Source organism: Morone saxatilis, unplaced genomic scaffold (assembly GCF_004916995.1).
Source record: "Morone saxatilis isolate NCDOM2014 unplaced genomic scaffold, NCSU_SB_2.0 Contig0, whole genome shotgun sequence".
In the NCBI taxonomy this organism is placed as follows: domain Eukaryota; kingdom Metazoa; phylum Chordata; class Actinopteri; family Moronidae; genus Morone; species Morone saxatilis.
The window spans coordinates 15,604,946-15,626,272 of NW_023339650.1; the positions used below are offsets into that span (position 1 = coordinate 15,604,946).

Below are 21,327 nucleotides of genomic sequence, written 5' to 3' on the forward strand. Positions count from 1 at the left end.
AGGGCTGTGTGTGCTGTTGCTTCAGAAGTGTCTGATTGCAGTGTGGTATCAAAAAAACAAAAAACGAGTGAATCACCTTGTTAACCTCCAAATTCCAATTTTATTTTCTGTAGGCACATGAGATTCTCCCAAATTTCACACTGTTTCGTGCACCGATTCTCACACGCTTCCTCCTCGCTGTCCTCTGCCTTTGGCAGGTTTTTTTAAAAAAAAAAGATGTGTGCCGTGTTGTTTTGTTATTTACATAAACTGTTGTCAGAGCGCCCAATCTGGGCATGGAGGAGCGGCGTGTTGCTTAGCATAAAGACCACGGTCTTATCTCAACACCTCCTTCCAGATGGGACGAGGCAGAGCTATGCAATACACACACATACACACACACACACACACAAGCACAGAAACACACACATAATGCAAAACAATAGAAAGACAAAAGGGTCTAGTGTAGCTTTTATAGAAGCTAGAGGAAAAAGGTTTTGTAAGTGTGCAGCTTCATCTATTCATGGTGTGATCTGACTTTGCTGTGTCAAGGCCTCATTTAGTAGATATTTCCGTTTCAGGTCATACTTCAACACAATTTTTCTACATGACCCAGTAGCTGGAATTTGTAACTACATATTTTTCGTAACAAACAACATTATATCAGATTCTCTGCAGTAAAAAAAAAAGAATAAAAATCACAGCCTGCTTGACAATATTGTAAGAATATTCACATTTGAATATTGTCTAGACTTAAACAGAATGTGAAGTGGAGCCATAAATTACATTAGGACTTAATGATTATTTCATAATCTCATCTGATAATTTCTGTCCAGATATGGCTGCTGTCACCGAAAAGCAGGGGAGAGAGGCGAAGGGCACTTTTTCATCCTCCTCTCTAACTGTCCAAAACCCATTCTGTGTGACTTCATAGGTCACCCCTTCTCTGGTGCAGTCACTGGTTTCCCTCCATCTTCCCCTCCCTCCCCCATCTCTTCCCCCCTGTTTAATACTTTCTCTATGGAGTAAGTCAGGGGGACAGGCGGTCATGCAGTAGCTGGCTTCATGATTAATGGTGTTTATTCTTGACAGAAGGCTCCTTTATTTATCTGCATTGCAGTTTCACTGATACTATCAGTCACCTGAATGAAAAATATTCAGTCATACCAATTTTGCAGTATAATTGAGTAGAGTCACTTCCTTTCAGTTTTTTTCCCCCCTCGCCTCTCCTCTCCCACTCTATCTGGCAGCCTTATCATCGCCACAGTAATTTTCGCGCTGCGTTGTTTGATATGGAGAGGCTGGCTTTAGCCGTATTTGACATAAAGCCTCTTCAATTTTCACTGGAGAAAAAAAAAGGGAAGAAAGAAAGTTGTGCACCACTCTGTGAAAATGTGCTAAGAGGGTAAAGTATCTCTCCCCTTTTTTTTTCTGAGGCAATTTCAGGATTTAGAGAGAAAGGAGATAAATGCCTAAGCAGAAATGTGGGCAGATTGAAGTTACAGTATATCTATTTTTTTGTAATACACCAGTTTCAGAACCCTAAATGGGCAGTGTAGTCTTTTTTCTATTCAGCCTGTGCACAGGACCATGATATTTTGAAGGCACCTGTGTATTCTGAGAATGATGGATCCAGCAGGTTGGGGGGAAAAAAAGAGGGGGAAAAAAAGAGTTTGGCACAGCAGATATTTGACAAGGCCTGTAAAGGTTTTAGGGTAGAGTCATTACCCGTGGAGATCTGTTAAGACATGTTCCAAAACTCTACTAACCAGGCTAGGATTACCTACACTGAGGCTGCTCCCGCTGCTGTGTGTGTATTTGTCCATAGTTATTAAATATCACATGCATTTTTAATGTTTTCTTTTTTTTGCTCTTAGCTAAACGGTCTATGACTGATTTAGTATGTCTTAACGGCAAATAGTTTAGTCAACTAAAGAAAAGAATTCAAATATTAAATAATAAAGTATTTTTAATCTACAAATAATTCCTTACAAAACGCTTTTATTCACGCAAATCAAATCTGATTATTCGTTCAACAAATATTTCCTGTTCATTGTAATTTCTTCTGTGTTGGGCCTCGGTTGAATTTAATTTTAGCCTCCATTATAAATATCTTTTGAAAAAGGTACATTTTTCGATAAAAGAGGAATACATTAATCTCTAATACGCGGCCTGTGAATTTGCACATGTTACACATTAGTGGATTTGATTTTCTATACACAAGTCATTTGCCCCCCTCTTCATGTTTGAGATCTCAATTTGTAGCTCTCCCATGGAGCACAATGGAAAACCAGGTCTGAGGGGAAGAGATAACAGGCAGGTGCCAACAGCTCTGCGCTAATATGTGTGTGTGTATGTGTGCTCATGCATTCATGCTCACACACACACACACACACACACACACACACATATGAAAAACTACTGTTTGAGTGTTAGTTTATTTATTTCACTGCCATTTTTAATTTTTGTTTTGCAATTCCTAACTTATTTTCCTCTTAGCAGAATGAAACAAACACAATTACATTTAAATCCATATTAATTTTCCTTTTTTACCCTCTTACAGTCCATATACATTTTTCATCTCAGACATTTAATAATGTATCGTTTGCAATTTTCATCCTGAAAAATTTAAATAATTATAATATGCATTATAAATACGGCTGCAACTAATGATTATTTTCATTATCACTTAATCCGCCTATTATTTTCTTGATTTATTGTTTTGTCTTTAAAATGTTATATAGTGTTCTGTTCTGTTACAATTTCAGCCCAAGGTGACATATTCATGTTTTAAAAATATATACATATATTTATTACGACCACTATCACGTCACTTTACACTAGATATCTGACAAAGAAAAGAATTACATTCTCACACTGGAGAAGGTGGAACCAGACAATATTAGTATTTCAACAATTAACTGATTATAAAAATAGTTGCTGATTAAATTTATGCCATTTGACTATTTAATTCATTTTTCAGCAGCACTAAACAAATCTTAAGTAAGATTTAATTTGTATGATGTATTACATTCATAAAGAGCACATAAGTAAAAGCTTACAGTCTTTACTGGCTTTGGTGGTAACTTACTTGATGGGTGTGGCAGACTGTCACTTTTATGAGCCGTGCCGGTTCTTAATTGGTTTTGTAAAAAGACCCTCCTCTCATTGGAGGGGAGCTATTAGAGAACAGCAGTGACTGTCAAGATATTACCCAGAGCTGGCAGCACACCGCCTCACATCGTCTCCACAACCTCAGGCAGCCGCTGTCCTGACGTCTGCTTCTCTTCACAAATAGTAGTTTTAAAAACGAGCCTCCTGCTAACAGAAGCTGTCATTTTTGCCTTTCTGCAATCGGAGGAAATGCTGATTTTACAAAGGAAATATTTTGCTCCTTACCTAATGCACAATAATCAATTTTAGCTGTAGACCCAGTCAGTTTTCAACTTTTCTTTTTCAGCCTGTGCCCTACAGACGTCATCCTGTAGCAGTGTAGAAATGTGGAATTTCCATTACTCTGATCTCAGGGCTGTGGGCTCCAGACCCTGCGATCCCACTCTGGGGGCCAGTTACAGCAAGTAACGAGACCAGGGGAACAGGGTCATAAATCCTCTCCAACTCTCCTCATTTTCCATCCTCCCTCTGTCCCTCCCTTCCTTTTCTCCCTCACTCTCCTTCGCTTCCATCTTTCCTAGTCAAGCCTTCAATATGTGATTTACGAAACCTAAATGCAACAAATGAAACATTACCACATGTTTAAAATGCCTTCAGTCCAGTTTGTGGACCATTTGCAGTTTTAATGTAAGAGGAAATGAGTTCATTGCCTCCCTTACAGCTTCTGCACCTCTTCTCCTCCCTTTTTTCGATGTTTATCTTCCAAATTACAGAAAATTTCACTTCTCTTACAATCTCCCCACCAATGAAAATTAATTCATATCACATAAAGTGATTCTATTCTCTCAGCCCTTCGTTATCTCCCTTATCAGATGTGGTGTCCATTACATCTGATAGTGTGATAAAGAATAGTTTCATCTAATAATGTCTTTTGGAGTTTGGAATGAGACAGAAATAATCCCTTTGCTACTTCTGTCTCCCATGATACTTCACTTGTTTGGGGTTTCTTTTTGTGGGAGGGGGTCAGATAGTTTTTTTATTTTTTCCCTCCTCACAAGTGTCCGGTGGGAGCTTCAGAAATATGCGCAGTCATTCACACAGCTGCAGGGTGATCGCACTTGTAAGAATACAGCAAGCTTTTTATTGCATCCATCATTTTTTGACATCTCAGTGTTAGTGATTTTACTACATTAGGAATGAAAGTTTATTTAAAGGGATCAAATAAGGCTGGGAAACTTGTTCCTAGAGCCAAAGTCAGAAAAAGTCAATCCTTCCCATAGCAGGCTTATTAGGAATTCCCTCCCATTCATATCAGTTTTGTGTCACTTATGTAGCAGTTTTGTGAAACATCCTCCTTTGGGTATATCCAAAATTTGCACAGGTCTGTGTTTAAGCCCCCCAAAGCTTCAGCAAGCCTAAGCTTGGCACCACTACGCACTCAGCCCCTTCATGATTAAATATCAAGGAACTCTACTTGACATTTTATTAGTCCAACAAGATGGATGAAATGGCTAGAATAAAGTAGGCTGTGTCTGTTCACTTTCCCACCAGCACTTGCCTTTCTTCTGTCCAGATTTTCTTTTCTTCCCCTCCCCTACAAGAAGTATGTATTAGGAAAACGTGATGGATTTCAGTCTGAAAAGGAGATTTTCAGTGCTGAGAAGGAAACATATATTTTTGTGTCTTGTACCTGATGCTCCTGTTTTCCCCCCTCTGTGTCTCAGCTCTCCCTCCCATCCTCCTCTTCCTCCCAACCCCCGTTTTTCTGTTCTACTTCAGATCTCTGTCTGAAGGATTAACTATCTCCAGCAGTGTGTCTCTGCTGTCTTGTAGCGCTGCGTATTGTTTGTGATTTGCTCAGGCCCATCCGTGCGGCTGCTCATTTCAGCAGCCCAGCGTGACGCGGTGAATTGAGGGGGATCCACGCCGCTCCTCGCAGCCCTGGGCCACACTCATTCTCCTCACCTGAGATGGGCTGTACACGCAAAGACGCACACGCTCATTACCTGACTTGTTGGGGTAGCAGAGGCGTTGGGGTGTGGAACTTGAACCCTGTTTAGCTGCAGGCGTCAGCTGAGTTTTTGTGTAAAAGGCATCAGGGCCATCGAGACATTACTTGAGAGGAAAAGGAAAGATAGATGTGCTTCCTCCCTGTTTTCAGAAGTTTAACACTTCAACACCCAGGAGTCCCCTCCTGTCTTCTCTCTAGCCCGCGGCATGCCAGAGGAAGTCAAAACACTCACTGAGAGCAGCACTAATTCCACCTGTGCTTGTTTTGGGAAAAAAAAAAAGCAGCCATCAAGTAATTTGCAGCGAGTGGAGATGAAGGAGGAATGCTCCATGCAAAACGATTGTTCTGTTTGTAAAAGGGCAAAATCAAGCATGGGAAAGGACCAAAAGGGAACAAGAAAACCTTTTTTTTTTATTATTATTATTTTGGTTTCATGTTTGTTCCCTGATTCCAGCCCTTTTTAAATTACAGGAAAAAAGCCAGGCTCATTTTGTGTAATTTCACTTTCATGTTTTCATTTTCTTGCTATATACCCTGTTGATTTGTTTTGGCAGACATTCTTATCTCTATGGCTGAAATTACATTTAATTGCAGTGTGGAAAAATGGTTTTCGAAAGAGCCTGTGGACCCCCCCCAAAAAAAAAAAAAAAAAAACTGCAAGCCAAAATATAACTTTCTCCAAAACGAATGATTGTTGTTTGGTCATAATTTGGAACCAGTGCAAGTGGTGATAAGATGTAAGTCTGTTGTTTTTCATAAAGCATAACCCTTATTTCTCGGTTAAAGTGTAAGGATTATTTTTCATGTGTGACGCACCTTCAGCAGGGTCATGACTCCTCTGGAGTTCACACAGCCAACAGATATAACCAGATCTTATGACACCTGGACCCGTTTGTTATGACTTGAGCTTGTCACACTCGCTGGCTCCTGTAGATAAACATATGTTATCAGTCCAGTGGCGTGAAAGTGATACGTGCCTACAGGGTTGTACTGTACATGCTTCTGGCAGGACTTTGTGTGCATATGTACTGCTTATATGTAGACAATGCGAGGGTGACTGAAACACGGGGGGGGGGAGAAATGAGAAACTGAAGGAGAGTGTTGGGTATTCAACTGGACAGCATGTGTGTGTGTGAAGTGACTGCGCAGTGTATGGGAATGTCTGGCACGCCTCCAGAGGTATCCCACAGAGAGGGAATCCTGCTTGATGTGACCATGAATAGAAAGCCATCCCCACCCCCTGAACCCACCCAGGCCTTTGATGTCAGGGGGTCACGCAGAGCCCTCGCAGCTCCGGGGGTACATAGTTACCCTGAACGCCTGGCAACCTCACCATGCCACGCCAGGCCAACGGTCTGCTCTGCCCAACCAGAAGAAAAACAAAAAAGCTGGAGGAAGGAGGAGGAAATTCAGATTACATGGGCAACTAGCTGTAACTGTTAATGCTCATAGAAGGTACACATTCCTGGCCTTCATTTATCACTGAATTGTACCAGCTGAGTACTGAGAATTATAAAAAAAAAGTTGATTTCAGATATGAGGGCTGCAGCCAGAGAATGACAGATTAGATCTCTGCAACATCTGATCTGTTATAGTACCTTGAGCAAGGCTCTGACCCCCTGCTTACTTGTTTTGGTTTGGTCTGACAGGAAGGTATAATAACTGCATCCCCTGTTTGTTGCTGTGAGTTCAAAAAGCCATTTTGGGTTTCTTTCTGTCAGTGCTAGCATTTTTCTGATTTTCTTTCTAAATATTTGCTGCCTACAAGCCAAGGCAATTTAAAAAAAGGCAAAAGTAGAATCTCCTCCTTTGACTTACTGGCATTTAAGCAAAATAGTCCATTAATAAAACTGCATTTATAGTCTTGGGTTACATTCAACCTGGAATGGCCTCTTGATTTATTGATATATTTGGCTACTTGTTTTTTCCCAGTAGTCTCCACTGGAAAGTCTTCACGACGGTGAATGAAACAACAAACTGTAAATGTGCAACTGCACAGAATAGTCCCATATTCAGTAATGAAACAAGATAGACCATTGCTCAAGAGACTGTAAACACATTTATGTGGGGAATATAATTAAAGCACGATAAGCTAGATCATCTACTAAATAACCATCTAGTGTTGCAGTAGTGCTATCAACGGTTGAAATCCATAACTGAAATATAAATCAAAATGGTGCTACTCCTGTTAAACCGCTTGCGTCGACCATAAATCCAACTGGTCGAGCTCTGCTTTTAAGAGCACAGGTCCTCCATCTGCTGATGAATCTGGGGGATACACTTGAAAACCTCAAGAACAAGTGAACAAGGCAACCTTTGTGAATTGTAGTTTTCAGGGTGGCTTACCAAATTATTTGACAGTGGAAACAGGAAAAATATATGTGGAATCTATGGCCCTATCTAAACATGGCGGTTCAATATGGCGGCCTCAGTGGAAGGTGACCCGCTGCTTCTGTAGATGAAAGTGTCTCATTCTAAGGTAACAAAAACATAGTTATTCCTATTTTTAGGTGATTATTCACTAAAGAAAACATACCTATGAATATTATATTGCATTTCTGCCAATAGATCCTTCTACATGTACTACAAGGTAGTTGGCTTCTTAACATTGCTGGAAAGCTGACGTGTGTCAGTCATGTTCCTGAAAGATTTATGACATGACAATCATATGTCAGCATTTCTGAAAGTCTTTATTTGCCATCTGCATCACACCATGTATCCATTTGTTGTTTGAGTATGTTTCAAAAGGCTCAGTTTTAGGGGTGGAAATTGTTAGCTTTGGATGGAAAAAGATTTATTTTTTAAATGTATCCACCTTTTGTGGGAACATGTTAATTATTTTTCTTGCCACAGCAGCCCCATCCAGAGGGCAGTGGTTTAACTGGAGGCAAGCTGGAGCTGAAAGTAACATTCAGTTATAACTACTGCTGTAATTGTCATTAGCAATGTGGAAAATGAAGTAATTGGAATGTGCTTCAGTGGCCAAACTTAATGAAGACTTTCCCATAAAATCATTATGAGTCCAGAATATATCTACCTTCCTCTGTTTGTGTCTGTCTCTTAGTCTCTGTCTGTCTGTCTTCTCTCTTTCCCCTTGTCTCAGCTCCCTTTCCTCTCTTCTTGGGTCTCAGCTGGCTCTGTTCCTGTGGCCCTTTGATCTCTGTGAAAGGGTTTGGAGCTTTAAAGTGCTTCTGTTTCCGCTGTCAGGAGCTGCTCTCTTCCTCCCCTCTGGTTTAGGCTTTCAGAGCGGTGGCAGCCTTGTGCTGTGGCTGGGTGGGTCAGGGGGTTGTGGTGGAGAGGCGGAGGGGGGCACAGGTTTCTATGAGGTGGTGAGATTGAGGTGAGGTTGGAGGGGGAATTGCTGTGTGATGCTGTCAGCCGCGGTCAGGAGCAAACCTGACTGATCCCAGTACCCTCCAAAACCCCACTTCCCACCTCACTCAGCCCCTTGTGGCCACAGGTGTAACATGTCAAGAAAGACGGGCGTACATGGGTTTAACCTGCACCCTCGGACTACCTCTTCTTCCTGGATATTTAACACATATGAGGACACCATTTTAAAAGTGTTGTCCTTCCATTACAAGATCATCACCTTGAAATATAGAGCAACATCGCTGCAGTAGTTTAAGTTTGTCAACCAAGGACTTCATTTACCTACTTAATTAAGTTGGCATTTCAATAATTGCCATTCATTTTAGTGCAGTAGGGGCCAATGCAGAGGGCTTGTGTTAAAAAATGCAAAGTCGGCTGACAAAAAAGATGAAACTGGCTCAACTTTTGCTATGACTGTCACCCGACAAGGCACAGCATTGGCCTATCAAATACATGCAAACGTTCAATCCTGCTAGATTACTTTGTAACATGAATGCTGTATTGCTACTGTTCACCTTACAATCGTCACAATGAAAGATGAAATAACTGCTGCTGTGATAACTTTCCAGAACAGTTGTGTTGGTGTCTGAAAAACCATTGAATGGATTAATTTGTTTCTCAAACTGGACTTCATATTTAATCGCCTCACCACTATCTAAAGCAACACACACCCCGACCAACGCAGCCATTTTTGTCTACATTCTGTGTTTTTAATCTTAACTTGCTAGTCATGCAGGTCCATCTACCTCTTGGTGAGTCACTGAATGGATGCCACATAGGGCGATATGGCTAATGTTAGCTAAAGCTAGGCTATCATCATCATCATTTTGGCTCTGTGCTCATAATTTTCACTATAGGCCAATGTAGAAAAAAGTAAGACATCACCTGTAAATAAATCAATGTAACTTGAATATTTAATTCACCAAAATAAAACCAGGGGTTACAGCGTTTAATAGAATCTATAGCAACAATTAAGTGAGATTAAGTTCGGTCCCCCAGTGAAGTTACTGGCTGTAAACATGGAATTAGGGTGCTTATACTAATACATATCTATACTAGTATTTTATATACATACATATACCTTGTTATTGTTAAAGAATGTCAGATTAAGTCAAAGTAATTAATAACCTTAAAGAATTAATACCACATTTCCAGTTTCTACTGCTTCCTTATCACTTTACTGTAGACGATAAAGATGGATGTATTTCTATTGGTTTTTACTATTGTAGTATTGTTTATTGTATTGCTGTCTGGGTGATTCTTAATGGCGATTTCTTACGTGTCAATGTTAATGAAGTACGGTTAGGGTTTAATTTAACCTCTGCTGGTTGTTATCGTGACTCTCAGCTTCTTTGTTTTTTCTCTTTCAAATCTCCTTTCTTGAACCACTTCAGCAGCAATGGATGAAAAAAGTATGGCCCATGAACATTCACAGTTGCTGGATTATTGGATTTGGACCCACCAATTTCCTGTACCCTTCTGCGGAGCACACATCAAGAAATGTTCATTTTATTTCGTGCGCAACCATTTCATGCTTGAGCAAAAGTATTTTGCAAAGCATGGTTCCTGTTTTAGCAAACCGCTGTGTCAATACCACCAGGTCTAACTGCCGCACCACAATGATACCTTCTGTCCTAAGTGAAGTCATCAACCTTCACCGCAACTGTGTGTTTCTACTGCAGCTTTCACCCAAACAAATTATTAGTGTTGATATAACCTTGTTCCAAACAAAGATTCAAGGCCTGTTTACATGAACACACACCCCTCCATGAAACCTCAAAATCTTTTGGGGGCATATTTACACTTGGCAAGTGTATATTCATCCGGTGAAATAAGACGACAGTTTAAAATCCACAGACCGCCCCGTGTAAACATGCAATGTCTTAAAGAGGCGCTGGCTGGTTTAAGCGAGGCCACGTGAAAGGAAATGGCTTCCATATGTCAGGAGCTCAGTCTTTCCTCGTGCCCTGTTTGCTGGATGTCTTCTTTGAGGGTTAACAGGAATTATAAACCTATGAAGGGAAGTAAAGGAGTGAAGGAAAAGTTTTTTTCTCTGTTAAGGCAGAGAAGCCTGCAAACCCTGCGGTACAGCTTTGATGTAAATCTTAAATCAGGTGTAACTAAGACGCTGCTTCTCTGGCACACACCTACTCACACATCAGCACACACACAGAGCGAACATTCCTGCACACACATTGCACGTTGTCAGATTACTTCCTTTCGTCATGTTGATTAATGTATACTGGCAGATGCTAAGACGATCACGACCCTGCAGAGAGCAGCTGAACAACGGAGGATTGGACACTCTTGCTTTTTCTCTCACTAGTACAGAGACACACAACACTCCTCCAGACCATTCATCTCTCTCTTGTCCTCCTCAAATCCCCTCACACCTGGCTCTGCACCCCTTGAGACCTCTTTTTCTCTCCCACCCTTCTCCAGCTCCCCCTTTTCTCCTAACTCTTCTCTGTCCACCCTTCCCTCCCAATTCATAGTCCATATCTTCACACGCTCCCTCCTTCTCCTCCTCCCAACTACTGTTCATGCTCCAACTGTCTTGCCTCCCTCACACACCTATCTCTCTCTCTTCCCGTTCTTCTCTTCAAACCTCTCTTTCCCCTTTTCACCTTTGAACAGGCTAAATAACAACTCGCTGCGCCACTATCTTCCTACCAATCAACGTGTGTGCTCTTTTTTTTCTTTTGTTTTCTGACCACCGCTTTTTTCCAGCCTTCCAGTAGGGCTCCATTCTTATTCGCTAAGTTAATTGGAAAAACAAGGCAAGCAGAGGCATTTTGCCAGGGTCAGTGTAGGGAGATGCAGCCAACGCATGACAGGGTTAATCAGTGTCATGGCAGCCAGAGTGGGTGTCTGGCTCTCCTCAATCAGGCATGTGGAGGGCCAGACGAGGGAAAAAAAAGTCATGACATTTTTCTACTATTCCTTCTGGGGTCTTACTTCTATATCAAAAAAGGCTAAAACATCATATGCAGCCATTTCTGGGACACAGAAATATGTATCCCATATACTTAATGGGCCATTAAATGGACCCCGGTACATATGGGAATTTCAGGATTTTAAATGATAAAACATTTTCTGTTTTTATTTAAATTTTTCTCGTGTCATCAATGACAAAGCAGGTTTTCCCTCAGCTACATGCGCTCCTGGGTGCTTGAGTGTGTACGTGTGTGTGAAACGCATGGTCAGCCATGTGACATCAAAGTGAGCGTCACTTTGCAGCTGTGTTGTGATCTGTGTAAATGAGGCATGTAATGGTGGCATGAGGGCGCATGACTTGCTTATCATAAACACACTCTTTCACACACCTGTTTGGATGTGCACAGTTGCCCTCACCTCGGCTTTCTAGGTGTGGAGGAAGTGAAACAATTTCTCATGAATCTCTCAACAGGAGACGTGCAGAAACACACCAATCAAATGGAGGTGGGAAAAAAATTCCATGACCATTGTGTTGCAACATCTGATATGATCCCTTACGATCCTGTCACCTTTGCACACTTTAACAATGAGCCTTTTCCTTAGATTCCTCTCTGGACTTCCCCTCCTGAAAGTGTTTTTTCACACACACCTGCCTCAGCATCACTGAAACATGTTGTCACACGGTGAAAGCCTTTAAAATCGTCCCACAGCCCCTCCGGGCTCATTACAGAAACGATCCTGAAGACAAGTTTGTATGTGTGAATGGCTGTGTACACATATGTCTGTGTGTTTCTGTATCTGTCCTCGAGTGTGTGTGTGTTGTTTCCACTCCTCAGTGCTCATTATTTGCCCTGGCCTGAGCTCTTTCATTAACGGGGCTCTGAAGTGGAGGGACGGAGGGGCCGGTAGGGGATCAAGGGAAAGGGGCGGAGGTCGTAATTGGGCTGTTCCGCTCCCCTGGCCTTGCTCAAGGTCACTCTGAGACAAACTCTGGGCCAGGTCTCTCACCCTTTATTCCACTCTCTCCCGTCTTTTCCCACCCTTTTCCATATCTCCTCCTCACCTCCCTCTTAAACCCCCACTTTTTCTCTCCCTCCCTCCTTCGCTCATCCTCTCCTTCTCCTGGGGACTGTTGTCACAGTAGACTGGTCCACTGGGGAGCCACAGAGAAGTAGAGGGGCTAATTCAGTCTAATCTCTTAGCCTGTTAATGTCTGGCTGATATGTGGATTTCTCCACATCCTCAGGGGAAGGCCTTTGTGGTGAAGGCCATCATTATGAAGTTTCCTAGCCCTCCTAGCCAATTATAAGAAGGGAGACGAATTAGTTCATCTCAAACTTAGCTCCTAAGAAGTTTTCTCGATTGTTCTCAACTTTATTTCACATCTCATGCCAAAAAGAGTTTTTTGTAAAGGTTTTTTGATAAAAAGGAATAGCCTGATAGTGCTCATATTCTCTATTTAAAGTAAAGGATTGCGCATCTTGCTGATGGATTTTGTACAACATTGTAACCGTCATGTGCAATTCCGTACACGGTTTCAGCTCAAAGCCAAGTTTGAAGCCATCTGAGTAAAGTGGTGTAGCATTGCTTGTCTGGCGCTGGCCAGCGGTGAGCTCGGTCTAACGTTTCCCTCTGATTAAGACACAGTGGTGAAAGCTGCCTTTGATCTGAGGAAATGTCTGCGTAGGGAGCAGTTGGAATGCAGCGCTCTCCTCTCTGCCTTGCAGATGGAGAGAGAGAGATAGTGTCACAGTCCATTTGTCTGGCCTTGCCACTGTCAGTCGGCCCACAGTAGTAAAATGTAGATGGCCAGAGATGTCCCAGTTGAAACTGGATTGTTTCGTTTCCACTTAATGTTGGTGACGTAAGAGCTCAGTCGAATCAAAAGATTTTATTCTTCCACATGTGGTGACTTAAATAGTCTGATTGCAGACAGAGATTCGTGTTGTGATTCAACTTTTTTAGACCTTTTATGATTTTAATATTCTGCTTTTTGAAGCAAATTCACTGGAAACTACAAATTAGTTTTCAAGTCAAGTCAGTTTTATTTATACAGCTCAATATCACAAATAACTAATTTGCCTCAAGGGGCTTTACAATCTGTACAATATACAAAACCTTCTATTCTTAGACTCTCAGTTCAGATAAGGAAAACTCCCCCAAAAAGCCCCTTTAACTGGGAAAAATGCCCCATTAATGGTCGAGTGTTTAGGATTTAGTGGCATCTAGCGGTGTACTGGCCCCCGCAAAAAAATCAGTCCTGTAAGCATCACTGTTTACAGCAATCACATGCATGCATGCTGTAAGTTTTATTTTGAGTTTGCAGCACATTTAAAATATATATTAATGTTTTTTCTATATTTTCTTCTCTGTTTGTGTCTACAGGCCTCCTTCACTAGCGGGCAGTCCAGCTTTCTCCGACATCCCCCTCATCCGGATCTCGCCCCAGCGGAACCCCTCTGTGGGGGCGGAGTCGCCCTTTCACCCTCCGCACCCCTACATCAACCCATACATGGACTACATCCGCTCACTCCACAGCAGCCCCTCCATCTCTGTTCTGTCAGCCACCCGGGGCCTCAGCCCTGCAGATGGTGAATAAAGTGAAACATACACCGACGCACAAAGCATGATGCATATATGCACTCACAGCACAGATGCACACTCAACACGCACATGCACATCTGCACGCAACCCAACGGACGACAAAAACCTCAGCAGACCCTTAAAAATGATATTTGAAATTGATTAGTAAGGTTTGATTGCTATTAGGAGGACTTTCGATTCTCTCTATCAGTTTAATTCCTGTTTGAGATCAGAAGAGGTCAGGTGAGAGGCAACCAGATCCATCTCTATTAAGACCCAGGGGTTGGTGGGATGTTATCTGAGTGAGGGAGCGGGTGGATGGGAGTATTATGAGTGCGGCGTGATCCATGTGGGTGGGGGCGCAGGTTGGGGAGGGAGGCTAATCCTTTTGATCTGTGAGTCATGTCAGAGACCTCTGGAGGATGCATCAGTGAGCGGCAGGGTCACGTACAGTTACAACGTGCGCACAGAGGGAGGGTCGGATTCAAGTTCAGGGTTGGGGGGTCGGTTGTTATGGTGTCCTACTGGGAGCATTTGTTTCCTGAGATCTCATGATGGATTTGGACTGAGAAATCAATTAAAGTGGACACCAGAACCAGTTGAAAAAAATGATACAAAATGTCAGTATTGAAAAGGAGAACTCTCACTTTATAATAAATATATTTTTTTTGTGTTGTGAAGTGAAGGGATTGGTGGCATTTATATTATCTGAATATAATATAAATGTATTATAAGATCAAGCAAAACAAATCTGTGCCAGCCAGAACAGCTGCAAATAAAAAAAAAGCTTAATAAAGAGCTTATTTGCCAAATATCTACATTCATCATAAAGGTCTTGAAAAGGCCTCATGACCTATTACAGCCCTCATGTTGTCAGCCATCAACATTTTGGCACTTCAGCAGCAGAGACCCACTTTAGCTCCCCACCTTGTGTTGAAGTATATTTCTGAAAGGGGCAGATAGCAAGGGGCATTTCCTCGACACCAGCACACTCAACTTCATGTCATCCAGGTCTGTTAAAAGCTGTGTCTAAGTGAAGACCAAGAGTCTCTGCTCTTAGGCTCACTCAGCCCCTCTCCTTGCTCTCCTGTACTCTAACGCCGTGCTTTGTGAACAGGAAGTATATACTCAGGCTCAAACTCTCTACCCTCCAATTTTCCATTACCACAACATAATGTGTTCCAGTCTCAGCTTGCTTTAAATCAAAATAGTTTCTCCAACCTACCACATCATCCCCTTTCAGTTCATAATGCTGTGAATGGTGAATGAGGCACCTAATTACTCCTTTAATCAATCCAGTGATTAATTAACCCATCAGCTTTTGTGTTGTTAGTATATCACCATGCTTGCAGGGAGCCTCCTTCCTCAGTATGCATTTTTTTCCTACCAAAAAGTGCATTTGAATAATGATGAATTAATTAACAGAATCTAATGGAGATTTAAAGTGGGTGGGATTTAGTGCCACCCTCTCGCTGCCACACATTTGCTTTCACATCTTTTTTTTGTTTTTTTTGCTCCTCCTTTACAATATTACTCTCTTTTCTACACGAGATCGGGTTCAGAGGTAGACTTGCCCCTGATCCTATTGTAATGCTGAAGGAGCACCCAGTGGCTCACCAAGTCCTGAGGCAAGTCTCTGCCTTTTCCACGTTGGGTACCACACTCAGAGCCTACCCCTACTCCCCCTTTTTGCCCTCAGGATTGCATTTGGATGCCAGCATTTCTGATTTAGAAATTCCGCAAAGCCCTTTTTCTGTGTGTGGATACTGAATGGGCCATATTATAGCTGAATGCAAAAGCAAAGCTAAGGCGGAACAGTGGAGACAATTAAGAAACCCCCCCTCCCTTCCACTGAAGACATAATACCCAGATCGAATTAATTTAGTATTTTTTCTTTCATTCATTCAACCAATCATGGATGCATATTGCAAGCATACAGGCCAGCCTTAAGAAGAAATCTCCTCATACAGTGTTTCTTTATTTATTTTCTCTTTATTTCCTCAATTGGGGGGGAAAAAGAGCGGCAGCACTCTGTGGGTCTGAACCGATTCTATATTTGCATCCAAAACCACAGTGTTAGTCTTTTCCCTCTCTCTTTCTTAGAATATTTGCATAAGGAAGCCCACCACCAGATGTTTATTTTTAGGCTACGGTTCAAGGACTTACAACACTATAACTAAGGGAATGACTTGGAAAAGAGAAGCATTTTGAGAAAGAGAGAGAAAGTGAAGTGGAGGCAGAATCGTTTGCTATATCTTTATGCATGCCGATATATCTGGGCAGATTTAGGCCTTTTGTTTTTTTGTGCAGTTTAAGTGAGCACAGTTGAGGAGCAGGTTGCATATCTTCAGACTGCAGCCCTGATGTGTAAAACACACAAGCACCATCTCTGGCAAAAGATGTGTCAGCCCACATACTCTTACCACACACAAACACACACACTTATGCGCTCTCTCCATAGTGATCAAGGAACGGTAAGAAGAAGAGAAAAGGCTGTTTAAGAATTGTATTGTAAGACGATCAGTTATGCAGTACTCGGCGTGAATGCATCAATCAAACACTAATGCACACTCACTGTAATCTCTGAGCAAGCATCCGGTAATCCCCAGTGAGGCTCTCTACTTCAGGTGATGCTCCCTGTGCAGCTGTTTTGCTTAACTTGATGGTGTTGCTAATGTGCTCATTACTGTTCTGCTGAGCTGATTATCATCTAATGTAAATGAACACAGGTTTATAATGCATTGCAGGTGCTCTCCCTGTCGTGTTTTTCTCACTACCTAATTCTTTTTCTTATTCTGTTCCTTCTCTATTTGCTCTTCTTCAAATAATCCCTATCTACCCACCTTTTTTTTTTAATAAAATACCTAAAATGCATTTTCTTTGTCTCCTGTCAGCTTCACTTGTTGGTTTGCTTGTTTCCTTTTTGCTGACCTGATCGTTCTTCTGCTCCAGCCCCTCACACAGGTCTGACCACAGCTGAGTATTACCACCAGATGGCTCTGCTGGCGGGCCACCGTAGCCCTTACGCGACCGACCTGCTCCCCTCTGTGGCGGCTACAGCTGGAGCCACTAGTGCCAGCGCCTTGCACATGGAGTACCTGCAGGCAATGGAGAGTAAGTCAGCACTGATGGCACTGACTCACACATGACTCATGACTGATAGCACAGTTTGTGACACGCACATGAACAAACTTCAAAGCGTCTCAGGTGTGCTGATCCAGGATCCCTAGCTAGGTTTGAATATCCGAAACTGATCCAGGGTCAACAGTTCTTGTGTGTGAGATTCACAGACCATGGGAGTTTTCTGAACTCACAGTAACTTTGATGATGCAAAGTTCAGGTTTATAAATCAATTCTTCACAACACTGGCCAAGTTGGATTAGAGGCCACCTCTGCATATCGTGGCTGTGGCTGTGAATTGGATTTCCAAATTGTCAGCTTTGTCTTCAGCTTTTTTCAGATAATTTAATTGTTTTTTCAAGGTCACCAAAAATCTAGGTTACATATAACTATGTATATGTGTTTCAACAGCATTTAAAGGACCAGTTTGTAGGATTTAGTTGCAGCTAGTGGTTTAGTTGCAGAATACAACCTCCTCGCCATCCTCACATTTCAAGCACGTAGGAGAAACTATGGTGACAGGCCCTGTCTAGAGCAAGTGTTTGCTTTGTCCATTTTGAGCTACTGTAAAAACATGGCGGTTTAACATGGTGGACTCTGTAGAAGAGAACCCGCTCCCCCTGAAGATAACAAAAAAACAAGATTCATATTTTCAGGTGATCAGACACTAATGAAAACATATTTATGAATATTATATTCCACTTCTATATATCCCCCAAAATCTTATGCACTGGACCTTTAAATTACTATATTTTAATATATAGTATATTATAACTAGACATTGAAATGTAGTTGTTATATATAGTTATATATAAAGGTTTATGTAACCTAGACCCCTAAAACAAAACAAAACAATTTTCAACCACATGTAGCCCAGCCAGTGAAAAGACACCCACTGAATCCATGCCTACTGGGACTGCTGAAAGTATTATACCTGCACATTATAGCATGGGTGGCCCCAGTGGGAATTCAACCTTTAAAATGCACCTTTACATACACCTATGTTGTACTAAATATGGATCAAACTGCAGCTCAACCACGGCGAGGAGGGACCTGCAACTTTACTTTGACATGATTTAAATGAGCTATTGTCTTAATGTGTTGGGCTCAGGACTGTATGCAGAGGACTTATGCTAATGAGTTATTTTAAAGTGTAAATAGGAAATTAAACGCACACTGAATCTTAGAAAGGTCGGACAGCCTCACCCCGCTCCCTTTGATGAGAATGTATTTAGTCAGGCAGACGCCGCTTTCATGGAAATCCGGGGTGAAGTTCCTCCCATTTCTCTGAACAAACTAATTAAAACTAGCCAAACTTGTGCGGGTATCAGAAAATTAATTGCTATTAAGTGGGAATTGGAATGTCCCACCATTCATCACTGGAGAAATCCTTTCTTCTGTGTCACTTTTTAAGATTAATAGACTGAAACAAAACAATTAGGGCCAAATTTAAGTGGAGATGCGATGCTCCTCACTTAAAAAACGCCTGTGATCATTGCTGGTAATAACTCATCATGTTTCAACAATGTGTGTTCCAGCGCCTGAAAAATTAACACTTTAAAGCTTTGTTGGATTTCAGAAAAAAAAACATACAAAGAGCAGAGTCTATCAAGAGGCTTTCGCTGATAATCTGGGCTACCATGTTGCTGTGGCTATTTTAGTCTATTTCACATCAGTGTAATTACCTTCAGTGAGACTTGTGCTAATGAAACAATGGGCCTGTCCTGCCTATTTGTGCTTTAATGGGCTATTGTCTATGTTCGCACTGCCTAATTAGTGCCATAGCTCTCACAGATCACGATACTAAAGTCTGTATTTGTGGTCTTTATTAGTTCATTTAAATTTCCTTGCTGTTTTTTCTATTTGTATGGCGTTTTTCTCATTAATCAGTAAGATTTTGAACACTGAATCTTATGTTTCATACAAACCATTTAATTGTAGTTGTTGTACCACACTTCTTGAGCTGTCATTTTAGTAGATTGCCAATAATTGTATCAATTCAGAATTAATTTTTTTATTGTATTGTATACTAATTCTGAGAAATAAGATTACTGTCATTTTTGTTCACATCCAGAATCATTGTTCTCCTTAGTGTCTTTACATGTCCTAAAGTAAGATTTCTGTTGCACGGGCTTTTTTTAGTGAATCTTATATTCACACTTCAGCCCTCCCCTGTGATAGCGTCCCTGTCCGGTGGCCCCGAGGCGTGTTGGCGAGGGTTCAACCCCAGTTTTGGAGCTAGCTTTTATTTCCAATGCCGTCAGTCCGGCCTGTCTAAACCCTCCCTGGCCACAAGAATTAATGACGCGGCACGTAACCAGCCATCCAGTTCATAAATCAAGAGGAAATTAGAGGGACAGTCCTGCTATGAGCCAGGACGCTCCTCTCTCTGTCTCCCCGGTTGGCCGATTTATCATTTGGGCTGTGCATTAATAAACACCAATCCCATGAGGCTTTGCAGTGGTGGGACACTGGCCCTGCTCCTGGGCTGTGCCCCCTTCTCCTAATTCACCACAACTGAATTCTCCTAATTCACTTCTGGTGGATTTGGCTTGTTTAAGAAAAGTGTCAGGTGTGTCAAATTTTGGATATAGAAGGTTGGATTTGTCTTGATTTTTTTTTTTTAGGATTATATGTATGTGTTCCAGCTGAATGAAATAGTGATAAATCAGACATGTTGAGGAGCGCCACATGACAAACTACATTGCATTTAATAATTGTGGGCGCTCAGGGATTTGTATGTGTATATGTTTGTGCCCCCCCTCCAACACCCCCGTCACTAAGACATAAAAAAGACAGATTTTCCATACAATGACAATGTAAAGGGGGTGTTGCTCTCCATACAGCTTCATGCCATAGTCAAAACTCAGGCCTACATATGCCAGAACACCACCGCTGCCACCACAGAGGCATCCACACACACATTCACATCCACACACTCTGATTACCATGTGAATGGAGCGTTCTGTAATCGTTGGATGTGTCAAACGAGAGATGGAGCATTTACGTTTGGGAGATGGATGGATTGTGGGGGACGTAAATATGGAGGGGGGTTATCGGGGCTGCGTAAGCTGGTTTTGTTTGCCTTTATAAAATAACTCAAAATGTTTTATTTCCAAGTCTTGAGTCACAAAGTCATTGTGTCAGTTCATGCACAAAGCCCGACATCCCCTCAGCGCTTTTTACCCCTCCTTCCATCTCTCTCTCTTTTTCCCTGTCTTGTTTGTGACATCTCCATGTGAAAAGACAACAAAAGTCATGTTTTAATCTCTACCCGTGGCTCATTGTATGTGCAGAGAGAATGGTTGTGCCGTTTCCGCCTTTTACCTTTTCAAACCCCCTTTTAGTATTTCCAGTCAACACTGATTGCATTTGAATAACGAGTCAAATTGGACTTGATTAAATATTACCATACACAGTCAGAGCATTTCTCCAACATAAAAGGCATGTTTTCTCATGGATGAAATGCAAGCAGTGCATCAAGTGACAGCTGAACACTCATTCAGATGAGCCTTTTGTTTGATGATTGACAAAAATGTCATCTGTTGGGGTTAGATTAGGTTAGAGTTTGGATGAAGTCAAACAGAAAAGCATGTGTAAACCATTAAATGCTCTTTTTTTGATCTGTAACTAATTTGTAGGAATTTAGCTGATGCTCCTCTCCAAAAATGGTGGAATGAGGGAGCAGATAAGGGTTCATTTACACTTTGCACAGGGTATTTTAACCTTTCATGTTCACAAAAGCCACTTGGCAGTCATTCTATCCCCTCCTCTTTCCTCATCCTGCAGGCTCTCGTTTCTCGAGCCCACGGCTGCCATCACGGCCCAGCAGGAAGCGCCCCCTGCCCATCTCGCCCCTGTCAGAGCACAGCTTTGACCTGCAGACCATGATCCGCAACTCGCCAAACTCTCTTGTCACCATGCTCAACAACTCCCGCTCCAGCTCCTCCACCAGCGGCTCGTACGGTCACCTCTCTGCTGGAGCCATCAGGTAAATGTCCTGCATGAATTATTCTTAAACCTCCCAGGTCATTATTATCATTATTTATTAATTATTTTATTTATTTCGAATTCGGCTTAGACATAAAATCTTTAACAGAAAGCCTGCGTTACAAACTAGAAGTCGAAAAGAAGTGAGGAGGTATTTCTGGGGACTAAAAATCTGGATATTTCAGCCTTTTCTGCTTCGATTCATTTAAAAAAAAAAAAAG

At 41.8% G+C, this 21,327-nt stretch overlaps 1 protein-coding gene across 1 annotated transcript in view; it reads left to right on the plus strand.

The window, feature by feature from the left end:
- gli3 (GLI family zinc finger 3) overlaps window positions 1-21,327 on the plus strand; it is a 74,458-nt gene that overhangs the window by 35,766 nt on the left and 17,365 nt on the right. Inside the window, exons 4-6 of the mRNA XM_035654012.1 lie at window positions 13,799-14,004; window positions 16,949-17,110; window positions 20,906-21,107. Coding sequence (XP_035509905.1) covers window positions 13,799-14,004; window positions 16,949-17,110; window positions 20,906-21,107 — 570 coding nt within the window. The remainder of the gene's footprint in view (window positions 1-13,798; window positions 14,005-16,948; window positions 17,111-20,905; window positions 21,108-21,327) is intronic.